This window comes from Hyla sarda, chromosome 1 (genome assembly GCF_029499605.1).
Source record: "Hyla sarda isolate aHylSar1 chromosome 1, aHylSar1.hap1, whole genome shotgun sequence".
In the NCBI taxonomy this organism is placed as follows: Eukaryota; Metazoa; Chordata; class Amphibia; order Anura; family Hylidae; genus Hyla; species Hyla sarda.
This window is the reverse complement of record NC_079189.1, coordinates 359,101,042-359,121,655: the sequence shown is the minus strand read 5'-3', so window position 1 is coordinate 359,121,655 and position 20,614 is coordinate 359,101,042. Positions and strand designations below refer to the sequence as shown.

General features: G+C 37.8%; 1 protein-coding gene and 1 long non-coding RNA gene across 7 annotated transcripts in view; one reads left to right on the top strand and one right to left on the bottom strand.

Annotated features, from left to right (window-relative positions):
• LOC130274280 (uncharacterized) overlaps window positions 1-5,101 on the top strand; it is a 47,776-nt gene extending 42,675 nt beyond the window's left edge. The window contains exons 2-3 of the long non-coding RNA XR_008844308.1: window positions 4,689-4,786; window positions 4,972-5,101. This is a non-coding gene — a long non-coding RNA (uncharacterized LOC130274280). The remainder of the gene's footprint in view (window positions 1-4,688; window positions 4,787-4,971) is intronic.
• GLIS3 (GLIS family zinc finger 3) overlaps window positions 1-20,614 on the bottom strand; it is a 417,907-nt gene that overhangs the window by 249,485 nt on the left and 147,808 nt on the right. For all 6 annotated transcript variants that reach the window (XM_056522352.1, XM_056522361.1, XM_056522346.1 and 3 more), the window contains 2 exons: window positions 11,605-11,812; window positions 4,946-6,059 (listed from right to left, as the gene is read on the bottom strand). In XM_056522352.1, the coding sequence (XP_056378327.1) occupies window positions 4,946-6,059; window positions 11,605-11,812 (1,322 nt within the window). The remainder of the gene's footprint in view (window positions 1-4,945; window positions 6,060-11,604; window positions 11,813-20,614) is intronic.

Here is a 20,614-nt window from a genome sequence, read left to right as displayed (position 1 = left end):
TGAGCTTCTGCCAACACATGCCCTAAGGAAAGGCATCCAATGAGAAGAAAACTGTTAAAACAATTGTTTTATTCAGTTTACTTATTTACGAACAGATGGGGAGTATTAAAATATTATGGCCCACAAAACAGACCTATAAAAGGAAATTCTTAGCATTTTGAGAAAAAAAAAAACAAGTTTATAAAATTTCTCTACTCCGACAAATCTGTTTTTTCTCTAGAAGTATTTTAATTGGCTTTCAATCTATTACACTGACATTGTGATAGAAAAGTGTCCTGAATATAGCTTTAACAGCTTCAATGATACAAGCGCCATGCTTTCTTAAAATGAAATATATTAACAATGCCTTGCTTGAAAAATCTCAAGGATATGTTTCTCATTTATTTACTTTGGCACATTGTCATCAATTTCTGTAATGTGGAACCAGTTATTTTAGTGACAAAAAAAGCCTAAAACCGAGACAATAATTCCCTATGTATTTCACAAAGGAAAACGGCAGTATATATATAATGCCTGGTATTCTTAATCTGGCAAAAGACAGATCAGTCCTGCTCCAGGAGAAAGTTTAAAACAACAGGATAAGATAGCTAGACCGCAACATTATCCTCTAAAACACCCCTAGAGGACTTTAAATGCTAAAGGAACACTCCAGGAAAAACTCCATATTTTTCTCCTTGTAAAAATGCCATGAATTTTAAGCATTGCGTTATATTTGTAGCATACATCTATACTGGTATTTTTAATGTTATTTTGAGAAGCCTGCAGGAAAATAGCAGAAAAAAAAACCCAGACCAAAGAAATAACCCAAAAAATCCAAGTAAGTTAAATTTTTCAAGAAAAAAAAATGTCTGAAATCTTTATGATATCTTCACATGCCATTTTTTCAGCCTTTTCAGTTTTTCTGTTCATACTCAATGTTTTCAGCCTTTTTCCTCGCTATTGGCAGTAATCAAAGATGTTTTTTGGACTATAGATTTTCCTTTTGGCAGTTATTATTTGGGATTTTTTAGGGATGTTTATGCACCCACATGCATCCCAAATTGTGCTCTAAAATACAAACCAAAATATGGTCATATTTTGGCATATAAACAGCAGAAATTGGCTCTGACACTTTATTAAAGAAGTACTCCGGGATAGTATTTTTACCAATATTCCCATTCTGTCAAGTATTAAAAAAATAAACATCTACCTCTGGTGCCTCCGTTGTCCTGCTGCATTTCCTGAAGCACTCCTCTTCTTGGAGTGGTCAAAATTTCACACTGCAACTCAGTGAATTGCTGACCACAGCAATGTCCAGCCAGTGGTTGGCTGAGCAGCAATGTGACATATTGAGCCCTGGCGCCAGGAAGAAGACCAGGGCCAGGGCTCAATAAATCACACTACTGCTCAGTCAATCACTGACCAAGGCAAGACATTGCTGCCTCCAGCGATTCACTGAGCCAAAGCATAACATATCAACCACAAGGAACCAGGAAGAGGAGTGCACCAGGGACCACAGTTGGACAACAGAGGCACCAGGGGAGTACAGCTTTAAGCCCTTAAGGACACAGCCCATTTGGCCTTAAAGACACAGGCAATATTCATTTTTGCGTTTTCGTATTTTTTTCTACATGCCTTTTAAGAGGCATAACCTTTATTTTTCCATCCACAGACCCATATAAGAGCTTTACCATAAAAATGTATGAAGCAATGAAAAAAAATATAATTTTGGGGAGAAAATTTAAAAAGAAAACTGCAATTTAGCAACTTTTGCTGGGATTAGTTTTACTGTAGTGCAATTTATATTCTCTTTATTCTGTGGGTCCATACAATTAAAATAGTACCCATCTTTACAAGCTTTTACAAGTTATTGTACTGCTTTTAATTAAAGTTTAAATTGTCCTCTTCGGGCCCCCTATAACTTTCATATTTTTCCGTATGTGGGGCTGTATGGGGGCTCATTTTTTGCATTGTGATCTGTTATTTGTATCAGTACCATTTTTACACATATGTAACTTTTTGTTCACTTTTTTTTTTCAATCTTTCTGGGATGTGATATGTCAAAAACTCAGCAATTTTGGACTTTGATATTTTTTTAATACATTTATGCCATTCACCGTGCGGGATCATTAATATTTTATTTTAATAGTTCAGACATTTCCACATGCCGCGATATCAAATATGCTTTTTTTTTTTTTTTTCATTTCTTTAGAATTAGCATTAGTAGTAAAATGTTAAAAGGGAGTGATTACATTTTTATTTTTTTTTAACTACTTTTGATCCCAAATGTATGATGTCAAGGTGCAAGGAGGAGTACAATTTCAATATTAACAATAGTAATAATAATAAAAATGATGATAATAATAATGATAATAATGTAGTTGGAGAGTATATTTTAGTACAGTGTTCCTAAATCATGGGCATAGAATTCAGCACAGTACCAAGTTTGCTAAATAAAGTTTGCAACTTTGCATTTTGGCCGCTATCCTCCTCCAGGCCATCTCAATCACATCTGGAGAGGATTTCTGAATTTTTCCATCAAGCTGCCTTCCCGATTCTACTATGACTGTCAATCACACACTTTTCTTTGGACTCTGTCCTGTCTCTTGTTTTGTCATGTGCTTTCACCATTTTATAGGCCCTAGTGTCTCAGGAGATTAGGAGTTTTGATGGATTTGATACTTACCAGATGTTAAAGCAGTGTCATTTTCACTCCTGATGGACAAGAATGGTATTAAAGAGAACTTTATTTATTTAATCATTCCAAGTAGATGAGATGAAAGGCAAAATCTAATATTTTTGATCTACCTATAGCTTTCTAAAAGAAATGGCAGCAGCAACTACACATTTCTGAAGCCTGAACAGGTATTATTGAAACCAGACATTTCTGAGCTTAATCAGAGAACAATTCATGGGACAATTGTATAAGGCTTTAAATCTACACCAGGGTTCACCACTTATCTAGGCATGAGTGTATGTAGCCAAATAAGTAGAACAGACATTTCTATATTTCATCTGGATTTAGTCACCGAAGCCAAAAGATGCTTTTTTGCTAATATCATCAAAGATGCCCTTAACCCCTAACTCATTTAGGATCAGTTTCACATACTTCAGGGAAATAGCAATGTTTGTCCTGTTTTCCACATAGCAATTTATTAACCCTTCAAGGAGCATTTACATAAATATTCTTGCAATTTTACACTTTACGAGGTAGGAGAACTAGTAGATCAAAGGATGAGATATAACCAGGGGTGTAGCTATGCAGATTTTAGAAATAACATAATAACAACATTTTAAATTTTAGATGTGGTTAGTGAGAACTGAACCTTTCCATGTCAAGATTTAGTTATGACATACTTTGAACAAATATTTTAAAGTGACCCTGTTATTTTAAAAGACTTTTGACATGTCACACAGACATGTCAAAAGTTTTGATTGGTCAGGGTCTGGGTGTTTAGACCTGATCTAGAACTCCCTGTCTCACTGCTCTCCCTCTCTCACTGCAGGAGATAGGCTCCAAAGACTTTCTATAGAATTAACCTCCTACAATGAGAAGCGGAGTGCAGTAAGCTGGGAAGAGAAGCGCTCAGGCAAACGCTTCTCCTAGATAACAATCGGTGGGAGTCTAAACACCTAGAACCCGACCTATCAAAACTTTTGACATGTCTCTGTGACATGTCAAATTACTTCAAGGTCATTTATCCAGGTGAGTAACTATAGGGGGTGCAGAAGCAGCCATCTCACATGAGTCCTAAAGACCTTTAAAGGCTTATATTCCACATAAGTAAACACCAGTATTATACAATATATGGAACGTAGTATATGTAAGATGCTATTATAGATTTTGCACTGCGACCACAGACTACACTTCTACATTTATTCATATGGGAGATTTATTAAAACCTGTGCAGAGGAAAAGTTGACTAGTTGACCAGTTGACCATAACAACCAATCAGATTTTATTTTTCCGAGGCCTTTAAAAGGAAAAAAAAAAAAGAAATAATCTGATTGCTTGCTATGAGCAACTGTTCAACTTTTCCTCTGCATGGGTTTTGATAAATTTCACCAATGGTGTCTAGGTTACCATCATAAAATTCCTAATATTTGAACATGAAATTCAGCACTTCAAAAATCTAGCTTTATATAAACAACAAGCTCAGATTTTCACAAATAAATTATCTATAAATGTTTAAAGGTGTAACATTATAGAAGGGCACACCTCACTGTGACTTCTATATTAAGAAAAAAAACAAAACAATTATTCTGGAAACACTGAGCATTTTTTCTGCTGCTCTTACGCACAACTTCACACCACAGAATTTTCACACAAATTCCTCTCCAGAGAAAAAGTTGCCCAGTTGCCCATAGCAACCAATCAGCTTGCTTCTTTCAATTTTAACAAGGCTACTGCAAAATGAAAGAAGCAATCTGATTGGTTGCTATGGGCAACTGGGCAACTTTTCCTTTGCACAGGTTTTAATAAATCTCCTCCATAGTGCATGCAACAAAGGCAATTTAGATGTTATCTCCCACTTACTTTGTTACTGTATATTAAGTGGATTTGGCTAAATCAGCATTATCCTCATATTGCTTTTGTTAAACAGCCCCAAAACAAATGACTTTTTTTAACTACATATGGAGAGCAGGGAAAACGGTGCAACATATTTAAAAAAAAAACGTATTCACCCATTATTATGCTATCCCTTTAGCACCACTGCCACACCGGGTTTTCTCTGCCATATGTCATCACAGCACTTCCAGTAAGGGAAAAAGAAGTGGCGGCACTGGAGTGGAGATGAACTAAGGGGTAGGTACAGTCTTTTTTGATTTTTCACCCCATTCTCTGCCCATACTTAATTTAATAAAAAAAAAAAAAAATTATAAAAAAAAAAAAAAGCTTGAAAACCCCTTCAAAAGCTTAGATGCACACATGTGACATATTTTGCTAGCATGATGAAAAACTTACCGTGCATTTGTTTGGTTTCTCTCCAGAGTGGACCCGCATGTGAATAAGAAGTTTATAACGTGCATTAAATGGCTTGTATCTTCGGGGACATCCAGCCCAAAAGCAAGCAAAGTCCTCGCCTTTTCTCTGATCTATATGAACCTTTTCTATGTGCCGTACAAGTTCCTCCTGCTGATCATATAAGGCACTGCAGTCAATCCACCTACAACAATGCTTACCATTAAAATCATCTATTTCTCCTTCTTCTTCGAGTATAGGAACCTGTCCCGGAGGTGGAAGTGAAAGCTGGTGGGACTGGTTTAGAAGTTCATGTTGATGCAAATGTTGATGGACATGGTAAGGCGGTGGCGGACCTTGATGGGCAGGAGGTGCTGTCAGAGGAAGGGAAGACTGTGAAGTTATGTCCATTGTTCCACCTGGATAATCATCCAACCTTTCACTCTTTAAGACCCCAATTGTTTGAACTTCATTTGGTCCAATGTTGTGTCGAACTACCATATTGTTCATGGCATCAGCTTGCAAACAGTTTTGTTCCAAGTGTTGCATGCGCTGATATTCAGTCACATTCTCTGGAAGTGACACATTATCATTGATCGCTAGAAGACTTTTCAGAGAGTTTGATCCAGCACACGTTGGAGGAATACAGCTACCTCTGACTCCTAGAAAATGCCCATAAACTTCTGGTTGAGGTGACATGGTTGCTGGAGAAGCTCTTGAGCCATTTATATAGGCAACTAATGAGGTCGGGGAAGTTCGGATAATAGTATTAAAGTCAATTCCTATACCATCCGATAGAGGAGACAACGAAAGAGCTCTTTTCTTTGACCGTGCTGAATGTGATCTTGGAGAAGAATGTCTAGGACTAGGATAAGGTGAAGAGTTATTCTCAAAGCCAAACAAATATGAGGGCAATGAATTTGAGACACTGTTATTGGACATAGAAGTTCCTGGTGGGATGCTAAGTAGATCTCCAGGTTCACTACTGTTTTGAGAGCCATGGTTAGAAGCATGTATTCTATATCCATGGGACCATTCCTGTTTAACACTCATTGTAGAATGACTCTCTGTTAGGCTTAATGTTGTGGAGGCAAGAGACTCACGTGACATAAGAGATCTAGGTGGAAGAAAAAAAAGGACAATGTATAAAACAGATTGACAAAGTGATAGATGAATAAAGCAAAGTTCTAAAAAGTGTACTTCCTAAATAAGACTGAGTATTGTTTAAGATCTGTCCGATAGGGAAGTGTTTGTTTCTCATGGATCACAATACATATTAAATTAAAAAAAGTGGCAGAGGGAACAATGTGTACTTACCTATAAATCACTAACAAGTAATCCGTCATGTTAAATAAATTCTTACTATACAAACAACCATAGTGTTGATTTAACCCCTTCCTTGTGGTTTTTGGCAAGACCATTTTGTTATTTAAACAGTGTAAATAAGTGGTGTTCTAAAGTGACAATTTGCATAGGTGACGAGAGAATAGAGGTTCTCCATCCGATTAATGAAATAGGCAATGCCCAAAGGAGAGAAAAATACAGGAAAGGCCTAAAGAGGTTCTAAACTGATCTTAAGGCAGTGGCAATCTCATAATCAAGAATATCAACAATATAACCTTAAAGGAGTAGTCCAGTCCTGAAAAACTTATCCCCTATCCTAAGGATAGGGGATAAGTTTCAGATAGCAGGGGGTCCGACTGCTGGGACCCCCGCGATCTCTCGTACAGGGCGCCGGCTCTCTGGCCTGATAGCGTGTGTTGACCACCGCACGAAACGGCGGCCGACACGCCCCCTCAATACAGTCCTTGCCGAAGGCAGTGATCCGGCTCTGCCATAGAGTTGTATTGAGGGGGCATGTCAGCTGCCACTTTGTGCGGTGGTCAACACGCCCCCTTCCAGTGGGCTGCCGGGGCCCCGTACAGGAGATTGCGTTCCCTGCAGTCGGAACCCCCGCTATCTGAAACTTATCCCCTATCCTTAGTATAGGAAATAAGTTTTTCAGGACTGGACTACTCCTTTAAGACCAATGTATAGATACTGTGAAACTTCTTAAGAAGACCACTTCTTTGAGAAGACTGTGCTTATTCTAAACCAGACTTTTTCTGTAACAGATTTTAAATTCCCTTATACAATGGGGCAAAAACATATTTAGTCAGCCACCAATTGTGCAAGTTCTCCCACTTAAAAAGATGAGATGAGAAAAAAATCCATAAAATCACATTGTCTGATTTTTTAAAGAATTTACTTGCAAATAAATGTGTATCGATTGCACCTAGCTTGCCTGTGCATGTTGTTCTCTGGTCAGGTAAGAGTTACAGTTTTGGACCCATCACAGCTAGGATTGGTTATTTCAGGCCTTCTGAGCCTTTCAGGCTTGCTGATAATTTCACTTTGCTCTTTGTCTTAGCCATGGCCTTTGTAGTTTTAGTCTGTTTGTAGTATTATGTTCTTTAAGCTTAGTTCGTTTGTAAGGTATCTGTCTGTGCCTTGGTCGGTAATGCTGTCTAGTTAGGTATCTGTATTAGTTACTTGTTTTTAAGTATTATGGCATGTGTTTAAATTTGTCCCTGCCAATCCGTGATCTTGACCCGTGTTTGTATATATTTTGCGTATTCCTCCTATAGATAGGTCTGTTCCTCAGCATGTAGCTTTGTCCCTAACCTGGAGTGTACTTGGTTTTTGTATTTTGCATTCCTTCATTGTTAGGGTTTGATTTTGAAGTTAGTTTAGTGTGAATTAGTTCTAGTGCATCCTGATCTATATAGTGTTCTGACTTTACATAACCTCCATACCCTGCATTCCTGGTTTAGTCTTGCCGTTATATTTCTAGTTATCCTGTCTCGTTCATATTCTCATAGCTGCCGTTTCTTGCTTTGGTCATCAGGCTGTTGTCTGCACGCTATATACCTGCTGCCATGTTTCCCGTTCCTTATCTGTTTGTATCCACTTTGCATTCCTGCCATTTTTTAGTATCCTAGTTTCTTGTCTTTATTAGTTTGTACCCTTTCATCTCCTGACCTGTGTCCCTGACCCGTACAGTTCCTGTTTATTGTTTTGACTGTGTCGCCTCTGCACTTTAGTCAGCAGAGGGACTGGCACCCAGTTGTACAGCTGCTACTTAAGTTGGCTATGCAAGTAGGCAGGGAAAGAGGTTCTGGGATAAGCTCAGGGTACACTTTTCCCTGCTTTACATGATGCTACATGACGATATGTTTTTTGGCTTGTTTTTTTATTTTTTATTTTTTTTAGGATAAAATTGAAAATATACAATTGTGAAAGTGGGGGAGATTCTCAAAAACTACTGTAATTTCTGTTCCAGCAATATAATTCACACCTTTTTTTTTCTCCTCACATTTTTAAAGGTCTCTTGTGCTGCTTTGAAAATATGAAAATATGTGAAAATTCATTTTGGCGCCACTTTTTTTTTTTCGCTCCCCAATTATTTTTTTCGCATCCATATTGTATTTTTTGGGGCCCAAATTTTTGCACCAAATTTTACATCCCAGAAAATTCTGGCAGAAACATCTCACAAAATATTCCACGGTTACTACACCCACACAAGCAATAACTGTATAAATAAAACATTCCTGAGCTTAAATGAGAGTGCAGGTGCAGTGACAAAGGAAAAAAAAAGAAAAAAATATATATGTTTTTTTAATAACATTTTTTTAATAATAATTATTTCTTTTTTTAATAAAAAAAAAACACACCCACCAAAGGACACGCCCACTTTTACAAAACTGAAGTGAACAGTGTAAACCGTGTCAAAAAGCTCCTTGAAAATGTGGTCGGTACTTTTCGCGCCAAAATTTTTGTGTGAAATTGATTTTTTTTACTCAAAATTCTTTGAAAATCTCCCCTATTGTGTTTTGATACCAAATTATAATGTCAGGTGTCAGGCGCTGTCTCTAAATCTAGGAGTCTTCCTGGTGCCTGGGGCTATTAATTCATTTAGGCTTTATACTAAGAGTTCTCCTGGTGCCTGGGGCTATTTATTTATTTAGGCTTTATACTAAGCGTTCTCCTGGTGCCTGGGGTTATTAATTCGTTTAGGCTTTATACTAGCAGTTCTCCTGGTCCTTTGTCTATCTATGCACCCTGCCGGTCCAAAAACACCTGTGTATTTACTTCACCTTGCTTCACTGCAATGAATGTGGATAATGGTGGACTATTATGAGGCTGTTGGGACATCCCTTATGTGGTGAGTTGCTGCCTTTTTATTTTCTTTCCTGCAATACCCCCCTTGTTTAGGCAAGACAGGGGTTTCCAGCAGAATGGTGCTCTTTTCACCATCTCTTCTTGCTGCAGTTAGGTTTCCAAGATGGCTGTGGTCTGCTGTCTGCTTTCGCTTTGAACAGTGGCTCGCATGTGTATAATGGAAATATGCGGTTGGGAATTAATGTCATCGCATGTGTGAGATCTATTGAGATCTTTAAAATGCCCATGCTGTGAGCGGAGGGCCATACTCTGTCAGAGCAGTGGTTCCATCTGTAGTTTCCTGGGCAGGCGTCCCTCTACTTGCCAGTGTTTCTCCTGGCTTGTTGGTCTTACTCTTTCTCCTCTATTGTTGCAGACGTTGAAAAGAGGACTAAACATAACGTCTGTAGTCTGTACCATATGCCAGCAGCTTTACCTGAGTCCTGGGACCAGTACACATGTGCAGTGGGTTTGATATATCTGCAGACACTCAGGAGCATTTGGGTGCAAGGGGCTTAAAAATGGATCAGCTTTCTGACACCCCTCTGGAAGTCAAGTCTGCCCACAAAAGGGCTATGAAAAATGATACAAGAACAAAGATCCCAAATAAATTTCTGTTGTTTAGAAGACACTAGAATCTGAAAAGCATGTTAGTCACACATATAAAAAAGAACAGGTTTATTATTTTCTGCCTAAAAATATAGTCCCCTTCCTGCCCAACCTATCATGAAAGAGTGGTTTCTAAAAGACTCACCAAAACCTGAAAGAAAAACAGAACCAGTAACAAAATATATCTACAAGTTAGACCCAGAGATTTCAGGGGAATATGAGGTTCCACCCAGAGTAGACTTGGAAAGTGCACGCTTGTCTAAGAAAGTAGCAACAAGTGCACGCTTGTCTAAGAAAGCTTTTTCATAAGCAACAAGATAACATGGAATTCATAAAAGCTGTCTAAGGGTTTGTGTACACATTCCATATTACAATTTGTTGCAAATTTTCTCCATTATCATCAAATCTATAACAAATCTGCAGTAAATCTACAGTGTTTCCACTATGTGTGAATATCCCCTAATAGAAAAATGATTCCTTGTTCCCCATACCAACCAATCACATTATGTAAAAAAAAAAAAAAAAATGTAAGCTCCATTAAAATTGGTTGCTATTAGGTGTCAGGATACTAATCACCCCATGTGTTTCACTCTTTGGTATGAGTAAAGTATTTTTTGGACCAGTGGTATCTTACCCTAAATGCTGCGTGCTAGAGTGTTTTTCTTCAATGGCTTTAAAGGAAATCTGTCATCAGTGTCAGACAGTACAGTACAGACAGGTAGTGCAGGTGACACTGATGACACTGACGTCATCACTGCTGTTTTCTAGAAGCAATACCCAGCAAAAAACAGCAGCGGTGATGTCACTTAGCTCTGCCCATGCTCCAAGTCAGGCCAGAGGTGAAGATACCGAAGAGGATTGCCAGAGAACGTCAGCACAGAACGGGACAAGTATTGTTGACATCAGTGTCACCTGCACTACCTGTCTGTATAAACAGGTTAGTGCAGGTGACATTGATGACAGATTTCCCTAAACCCCTTAAGGACGCAGGGTTTTTCCGTTTTTGCATTTTCATTTTTTCCTCATCACCTTCTAAAAATCATAACGCTTTCAATTTTGCACATAAAATTCCATATGATGGCTTATTTTTTTGCGCCACCAATTCTACTTTGCAGTGACATTAGTCATTTTACCCAAAAATTCCGGCGAAACGGAAAAAAATTCACTGTGCGACAAAATTGAAGAAACATTTTCATTTTGTAACTTTTGGGGGCTTCCGTTTCTACGCAGTGCATTTTTTGGTAAAAATAACACCTTTTCTTTATTCTGTAGGTCCATACGGTTAAAATGATACCCTAGTAATATAGGTTTGACATTGTTGTACTTTGTAAAAAAAAATCATAACTACATACAGGAAAATTTATATGTTAAAAATTCTCATCTTCTAACCCCTATAAATGTATTTTTCCGTGTACGAGCCAGTATGAGGACTCATGTTTTGCGCCGTGTTCTGAAGTTTGTATCGGTACCATTTTTGTATTGATCGGACTTTTTGATCGCTTTTTATTCATTTTTTCATGATATAAAAAGTGACCAAAAATATGCTATTTTGGACTTTGGAATTTTTTTGCGCGTACGCCATTGACCATGCGATTTAATTAATAAAATTTTCCGTGCAGACATTGCCGTGTGAATTACTAATAAAATGATGAAAACATCTATAAAATTTCAATTCAATAACACTAAATGTAAAGTGCAATAGAATAGAATAACTTAATTCAGATAGAGAAAAGAATTAATAGTGATAGATTATGAGTTTGGTGTCTTATCATTATAAATGGTTAATTAAGGACCACCTATTTATATCTTTTCCAATATATTGTGACATAAAAAAAAAAAAGTAAGTTAGGGACCTGGTATCAGATGGAGGTATTGCTAAGTGCTGAAGATTCAGATTCCTCTGTATACTTGGGCTGATCTGATGGCACGCTGTTGCCGCCTGATTTGCTGGAGGGGATATAGGACCCAATCTCTGGACCATCATGGGACTGCTTGTGACCATAAGATTGTTGCAGCTGCCTTTTCCTTGTGGCTTGTTCTGCTGACCAAAAGCAACATTCCCTGTAAATACAGACAATACAGTAAAGCTGTGGTAGCCAGATAACATCATATATATATATATATTATTTTTTGAAATTCGGACAATACAGGTATATACTGACAAATGTCTAATGCAATTCCTAAAATAGACAGTGTCCTCTCCAATAATATCCCAATACATGAAGTCGACCCACAAAGGCGTTTTCTCTAGTCCCCCCCTTACCCAAGTACTGAAGAATTTTTTTGTGTGAAAAACGTGGTGTGTGTATATATATATATATATATATATATATATATATATATATATGTATATCAGTGTCATATACATCAGTGTTAATAAAGACATTTATTTCAATTATGGAGCACACATTTTTTTAAATATACATTTTTTGTCCATATTTAATAATAAAATCTCTAAAGATGTCCCAACACCAGTCCATTCTGTTTTTAATTTAAGAAGAAATCTTTTCTCTCCTTCTTAGTACTGTAGTTGTAACATATATTGGTTAAAAAAAATAGTATATTTTTGGGTGAACAAATCCTTTCTTGTCCCTGCAGCTATTGCCTGTGTGTCTTTGTGCAGACGCAAAACACAGGAAGTGTGGGGGCGAGACAAGCAGGGCTCCGGGCTGAGGCTCTGTGACACGCCCCTAGCTCACACAGCAGGCTGATTGACAAGCAAGACACTTCCTGTATTTTGTCTCTGCACAGTACATACTGTCCTTATTGACATTATATTAAAAGTTTTTGCAAATGACATTTACAATTAAATAGATCCGTGGGTTGAGGTTAGAACAACTTATATTGTGATCTTAAAAATAAAGCTCACAAATAAAGTATGTTGTTTTCTTGTGTAACTTTATTAACGACAAGATAAGTATCCTAAATTTATATTAATGGTCCTGGAACTTTTGTGTCCAATTATGTTAAAAGCAGTCTTAGGATTTGTTCATACAATGTATTTTCAGCCTTATTATGAGCCATAAACAGCTGAAAAAGGTTTTGAACATAAGGCTCAAAAACAATAAAACAAAGCCTTAAAGGGAATGTGTCATCAGAAAATTACCTACTCTGCAAGTTTTTATTTAAAACCTATTTTTAAGAATTGTTGATGATTTTTTATTTCTAAATTTTCCATTTTACTATCTACATCAAATCTATCATTCAAAATAATTTGGATGTCTTGCAATTTTCAGTCTGGCCACCAAGCCTAACAATAAGCTGACATTTTCCTTAAAAAAACTTCAATATTCTCCTGTCAGACAGGATTACATTAAAAAGGTTACACCAAGGTATAAATAAGATGGGATCTGGCTATTCACAATAAGAAACTCTCTAGCTTCACTTATCCCCCACCTTGGCACAGGATACTGAGCATGCCTAAAAAGGGGAATAGGGCCCCTTCAGCGAATTGTCCCTATGTCTATGCCCTATGTTTATACGTGAAGCTTATCTGTAAATGCTGTTACAAGCAGATGAGGCAATATGGCTGCCCCATAATGATATGAAAAATGAAACAAAAAAATATCACAAATTAGTAAAGTATTTGGTTTTGAAGAGTAAAAAACATTGGGTAATACATTCACTTTAAGGCATCTTGCATATCATGTTGGTGAGAAGTGTTCTACTGTGAGTCTTTTTATGGAAAGTTTCTTTATCATATGAAATATTCTTTAGATCTGAAAATGCACAGAAGGGCAGATCACAGAAAAGTAATGTAAAAGGAGACTTATCATGAATTCATCAATGTATGAAATTAACTATAAAAAAGTATAGTGTTTGGCTGCGGTGTTGCCGTTGCCATGATGATGCTTGGGCCAATCAAGAGGCATTTACAACAAGCCAATGGCATCCAGCCTTGGCATCTAAACCCTTTTAAGGCGGACAATTAACCCTCATTTTGTCCTCAACACATTGCCTGTGATTGTAGTTCTTTCTTGTAACTTCTTATGTATCTGGTCTATTTCTGTGTTCCTGTGTTATTACCTTGGCTTGTGACTTGATTACTCTCTTGATTTCTAATTCTGTTCCTCACCACTATCTTGCTTTTAACTTGGCCTGTCTGGCATCTCTTTATCTATCTGTTTGTTCATTCCCTGTGCTATGTGATTACGCTTGGACACGTTGATCTGTGCCTTTTTAACCCATTATGTCCTGACCTGATCTCTGTTTTCTGCACTGTTTGTTATTATGTTTGATCATTGTTTTTTTTTTTTACATTGCTAAGCCCTGCACCTAACTCAGAGTAGGAACCTCCGCCACGTTGGAGTTCTGTCATTTAGAGCGGAACATCAAGTAGGCAGGCAACGTGGTTGTGGGAGAGCTCAGGGCTGAATTATTATCTGATCGACATGACAGCACATATAGATGTAGAGAAATGCATCTAAATCAGTTTCAAACAATGGAACTATATGTAAGATGCAAACATATTGTGTACAAAATGAGTTACATTGTCACATACTGCCAAGATGCGGTTGACCAGCCACAATAAAATTAGGTTTGAATGCTGCCAGAAGATTTGCAGTGATTTTTCATGTTTATGTTCATTTAGAAAGAACAATACATGCCCACAGAAAACCAGATGTATCGCATGCTGGAAAAATGGTAATTTCAGCATTAAAAGTCTACATAGAGTCAACATTAAATGCAAAATTGCTATCTAAACTCTCATTTACTAAAAATATATTGTTGCCAAAATCAATGACTGATTTTATAATGGAAAATTTGCTTAAAGGGGTACTCTGCCCCTAGACATCTTATCCCCTATCCAAAGGATAGGGGATAAGATGTCTGGTTGCGGCGCTGCTGGGGACCCCGCAATCTTTGCTGCGGCTTCCCAGTCATCTGGTGCACAGAGCGAACTTTGCTCCGTGGCGGGAGACTGGCGAAACAGGGCAGAGGCTCGTGAAGTCACGGTCACACACCGCTCGTGATGTCATGACCATGCCCCCTCAATGCAAGAGTTGCATTGAGGGGGTGGGACCGTGACATCACAAGCGGGGCACGGCGTGACGTCATGAGTCTTCGATGCACCCAACGCTCTAAACGAACGCTGGATGCAGCAGGGATATCGCTAGGGGCGGAGTACCCCTTTAAGTAGATTACCCCTAAAGTAAGGTGGTTTGTGATGCCATTTATACTGGTCAAAATGACCACCTGTCTGTTGAGCTACCGACCAATCAGCAGCTGCTGAACAGTCTGTTTCCTGATGCTATAAGCCAGTGTTTTCCTACCAGTGTGCCTCCAGCTGTTGCGAACCTACAACTCCCAAAATGCCCAGACATGCAGTAAATTCTAAAATCCACACCACATGTCATTTTCCACAGTATGTGGATTTTATTAGTAACATCTCGTCCATTTAGCTGGTTCCATAAGCCACTGTGGATTTTACCAGTGAAAATCCACAAGTACAATTGGCAGTGTTTCCTTCCTTTGTGACTTTCTCCCTATAGCCTTGTTTCTTACTCCCAAAACTGAAGATCAAATGGAGGCATAACTACTATAGATTAAACCAACATGGCATATGATGTGTCTAAACACTTTTCAACAGTGCAGAAGCGGGGGAGAAAGCCCTTTTTTTTTCCTTTTATATTGTTGTTATTGTTGTTGTTTTGTTTGTAATAGGTAATGGGAGACTGGGAGACGGGCCACTTTAACTTTGTGTTGTGCGGGGTTTAGGATTAATTGCAGCATATAGCGCTTTTTTTTTTCTTCTTCTGGTATAGATTATCGAAGGTTGGGGTTTGAAATAGACATTGGTCAGATACCCCCGTTTCCCATCACCTAAAGTAAAAATTTGTGTTGCCTGGGTAGGAGCTGGGAGGGGGGTGGGAGGGAGAAGAACTAATATTTTTATCCTTTATACTTGTACATTTTAATGTATGGACACATTCTTTTGGTTACTAAAAAAAATTGTTACAAAAAAAAATAAAACAGTGCAGAAGAGCATTCTCCTCAGACCACAAATACCTCTACAAGGACTACATGAAGAGAATGTCAGCACTTATGACAATGTTTTCCTCTTTCACTTTTAGAGAACGAAGGTTCTAGATTCTTCATCCAGATTCCATAGCCTAAATACAGTAAGTGGGTTAAACTGGGGCTTTTCAATGTATTTGCCTTTTAGGGACAAGCACCATAATAAATGACTTTTGAGTGGGTTGCAGCGTCAGTCTGGCTGTCTACGATTATAGCTTTCAATTCAATTCTTTAATATGACATGACAAGAAGTCAACCAACTGGTTATATACCCAGGTATAATACTGTACATTGAGTTGAATACATTCAGCAGAGTCTCCTAACAGTGTTATGTGTTTTCTATTTACAACTTTTGATTTGTGACCAGCGACCTATAAAAAAAAAGACAGGGGAAGTGTGTGTGTGTGTGTGTGGGGGGGGGGGGGGTTGTAGAGAATTAAGTGCCGTTATTATGTATTGTCCCTTAGATTTGCCTTAAAGGTGGCATACGTTATTAGTGCCACATTTTCAGATAGTTAACACCTGATTTTTACTTTGTTTGCACCATGGGCACCACTTTTTTTTTTTTAAGAAAAGGGGGGGGGCATGACTTCAGTGAAAGGTGGTAAAGCTTAAAAAAATTATTATATTATATGCCAAATAAGTACTTGGTGTTAACTCAGCCAGCTAATAGGTGATACAGACTTGTAGACAGAGTCAGGCTAAGTTTCCACTTGTTTTTTTTTCTGTCAGTTTTTGGAATACTGCCACTGCAGTTTTTGAGCCAAAGTCAGAAGTGGATCCATAAGGGAGGAGAAGTGTAAGTCTTTCCTTTATATGTCCTATTCCTTTTAAATACACTTCTGGCTTTGGCTCAAAAACTGCAGTGGCAGATATCCAATACCCATTATTGCCATACCCATATCTCAGTATTAATATCAGCCGATACCACCTTGCAAGCGCTGCAGGATCCTTGCTTGTGGACCACTATTGAATAACGCGCTATTCACACCACGAGGACGCCAATCTACAAGCCTAACTGCCGCTCCACAGACCGGACAAACTGTGCTCAGTGCGAGGACTTCAATTTCTCTTCCGATATTATAAGCCGGCTTTTTACATTGCAGAGGGCAAAATCACATCAATTTGGACCAGTGTACCTACCCGTCGCTATATCAGAGGAGCCCCCTGCACCTATGTCAGGTTGGTGGTCACCTTCACATTAGTCCGTCCGGGCGCTGATCTGCACAGTCACCGGAGCTTGCCGCTCCTGGAGACATCAGCTAACGGAGAAAACGGCGAAGTCTTCTACAAGGTACCCTCCATAACATTGTAACTATCTGTTATTACAGGCACGCTCCCACTGAAGCAAATGTTACAACTGTATCGCACTTGAAAGAACTCGAGCCCATCAATCATATATTTTAGATACTTTGTCTCCACTTTGCTGCTACTATCAGCACATAGATTCTATTTGATGGACAGCTCTAATCACTGTAGTTGGTGAATTAAACCACAACTACCATACTGACTTTTGACATTGGCTGATAATCATATTTTTCTATAAAGACTTTTTATGAACATTATTAATTATTTGACATGAGATGGTTGGCAAACTTTTTTATCACAATTTACACATTTTTAATTAACATATTTTCACCAAACACCTGGGCAAGGGCCCTGCCCGGATGTTTTTCTATGAACTCTACTAATAAATGTATACGATTATTTAAGTTTCTTTTTGCAGGTATTTATTATCATTATCCATCAATTATTATTATTAATATTCATTTTTTTTTTTTTTTTATCAAGGTACATTTTAGCAATATCATTAATATTTATTCATTTTTTATGATTTAATATTTCTGTCTACGTATTTTCTATTCTCTGCTATATCATCCCACCTGGCGTATACGCAGCGTATTCCTTGCTCATTATACACACAGGGCTTTCCGGTGGCAGCCCTATGCGTGTATTGAGTTTTGGAGACGCGGCCGTGTGCCGGCATGACTGTGATGCGCACTTCCGCCTCCAAAACTGCACACATAAAGCCGTAAAGCCCTGTGTGTATAGTGAGCAAGGAATACACAGCGTATTTCCCGCTGCGTGAAATGCGCCGCGTTACCGCCAAGTGGGAACACACCCTTAATGTGCCTGATTTTTAAATTAAATTGTTAAAAATCTGTCAAAATCTTGGGATGGCATGGGACTTCTTTAAATACTTTTCTCATGATTGGATGCACCTATGAAGTTCAAGGGTTAATGAGCCACCAAGCCAATTGTGTGTGCCAATGAATCAGTACTAGGTAGTTACAGGTATTCAAAGCTACAAAATGACAAGGGGGACCAAATTTATGCAAATGTGTTCACCTTATGCAACCACTTTTGTTTTCATGCATATTGCATATTTTCTTTTCATCCAATATTTCATCCAATAAACCTATTTTCAGTACTGAAATATTATTGTGTCTTTCAGATATTTAATAGCTCAAAATTAAATTACTGATCCGAACATCCAATTATTTATAAAAATTATAAAAATAATGTAAATTGTCAGGGGTGCCTAAACTTTTGCATTTGATTATATAGGAAATTAGACAGTTCTATGTCATTTTTTTCTTTGCATTGATAACATGCATTTTTTTCATATGTTGTTCAAGTTCTATAGTGAGGCATTTAGGGGTAATGTCCCAAACCCCCACCATTCTCAGAGCATGTTGTGTTTCAGAAAAAAGAAAGAAGACCCTAAAATAACACATTAGGGGAGATGTATCATTGCATTTAAAGCTTTTTGTGCTTGCACGGGGCGCACAAAATGTCGCACAGGCGCCTAAGTGCTTTTTTTTGCCACTTTTGTGGGTACACACAAAGTACCGAACAGCCTTACCTAAGCAACTTTCAGTTTTCACTTTGCAGTGGTCATGAATTTATGAAGTGCGAAGGTCGCACATAGTCATAAAAAGTTGCAAAAGCCTTTAAAAAGTCACAAACCTAAGCCAGGTCAGACCTGGCTTACAAAATTGCCTTTGGAGAGCACTTGTAAAAGGTCTAACAAAAAGTCGCAACTTTTGTGCCAAAAAGTCACGGAGGAGAGGAGGAAACATGCAAAATGGTGTTCTGAAGTTATTACTTGGTGTTTGCTTATGTGCACCAAATTTATCAACCACCTGTGACAGTATGATTAATATGTCTAACATAAGCAAAAGCAAAGCAAAAAAAATCACTTCAAAACTTACCTTCCAAAGACAACAATGATAAATGTCACCCATAGATCTAACTAAACTATTGTACATGCACCAGAAAGTTGTTGTGTGCCACATTTATGGATTTTAGACAAGTTTTCTATGGGGAAGAGGTGTGGTTTAAGATGTGCAAAAATAAAATCTGGTGTGGTTAAAAGGGGTTGCCCAGTGATGGAAAAATAATGTGTATGGTGTTAAAAAGTATAATGAAGCAACTTATATAAAATTATTAGCCATACTGGACAGAGCTCTCCATTTCAGCTGTGCTCTATTGTTTGTAAGCCGCAACATCATGTCACAGGCTCTGAAAGCAGCTTGCTCCATCTATCCTCACTCCTCCCAGGAGGGAGCCCATCCTGATGGAACCTACTGTGTCTGAGACTTGGCTCCCTGCTGCCTTATCTAATTACTGGGATTTGTACAGGTTGTACAGGTTATACAGGTGCAAAAATGTGGGTATATTTCGCTCATGTGAAAACGGCCTAGAACACATTTAGCCATCAAGTGCTGTTAATACACAAGACAAAGCAATAAAAAAAATATTTTGAATATAATATAATATATATATATATATACACAGTATAAATTGTATATAACAAATTGAGCTGAATGGTTTTATTGCATTTCTTATAATAAACCTACAGCCCGGATGTTGTCCATGGTAACAACAAGGAATCTCGTATGTGATGTAGACTGGTCTATGTTTTAAACAAGCCTTCACAATGACATTACTTCTATATGGGAATTATTCAAAAAGAACCCTATACCCGGCTTTACGCCCTGATTATTCTCTATCAAGGGATATCATAAACCATAAGGATTCCAAAGCTATTAAAGCAATTCACATGAAACAATCATTACAATGCTGCTAAAAGACAAATGAGCCTTTGCAATGCAATTTCTCCTCTCTTATAGCAACTGAGCACCCTTTCCCTTCTATGGTAACTGTGCATTTAATAACAAAGTTTCTTTTAATGTAACTGTACTTGGTATTGGATTTTTAGCATTCATGGATCATTACACTTCAGTTCTTTTTTTTATTTTTGACACACGAATAACAAGTGATTTCTCTGGGACTGACAAATGTATGATAGATCTTCCTTGCATATATTATGTGTGATGGGCTTTCTTTGGTCGGACAATGGTACTTGTGGGACATGTAAAACCCATATTATACTGGAAAAGTCAGATTTAAAGATTTATTTTCATCCTATACTTTACACATCAAATTAATTATTTTATTTCTTTGCTTATTTAAACCTTATTAACAGTATAATTTTGTGGTCAAAGAAATGTGCGATCCTACAGCTTTAAGATACATGCAAAACAATATATTGACGCATTAAATACAAATGAAAAGAGTCTCCATCGGTGTTTCCTAACCAGTCTCCAGCTGTTGGACAACTACAACTTTTAGCATGTCCGGACAGCCAAAGGCTGGTCTACATGTTTTAAACAAGGGACTGATTTTAATCATGGCATAAAGAAATACACATTGACATAGTATATGTACATATCTACAAACACTCCCTAGGAAAAACAGCCCACCCTGCCCTGCTTCAACATATATGGCAAATTATAAAATGGAGCAGTCGAAACGGGACAGTAGAAAACAAGCCAACTG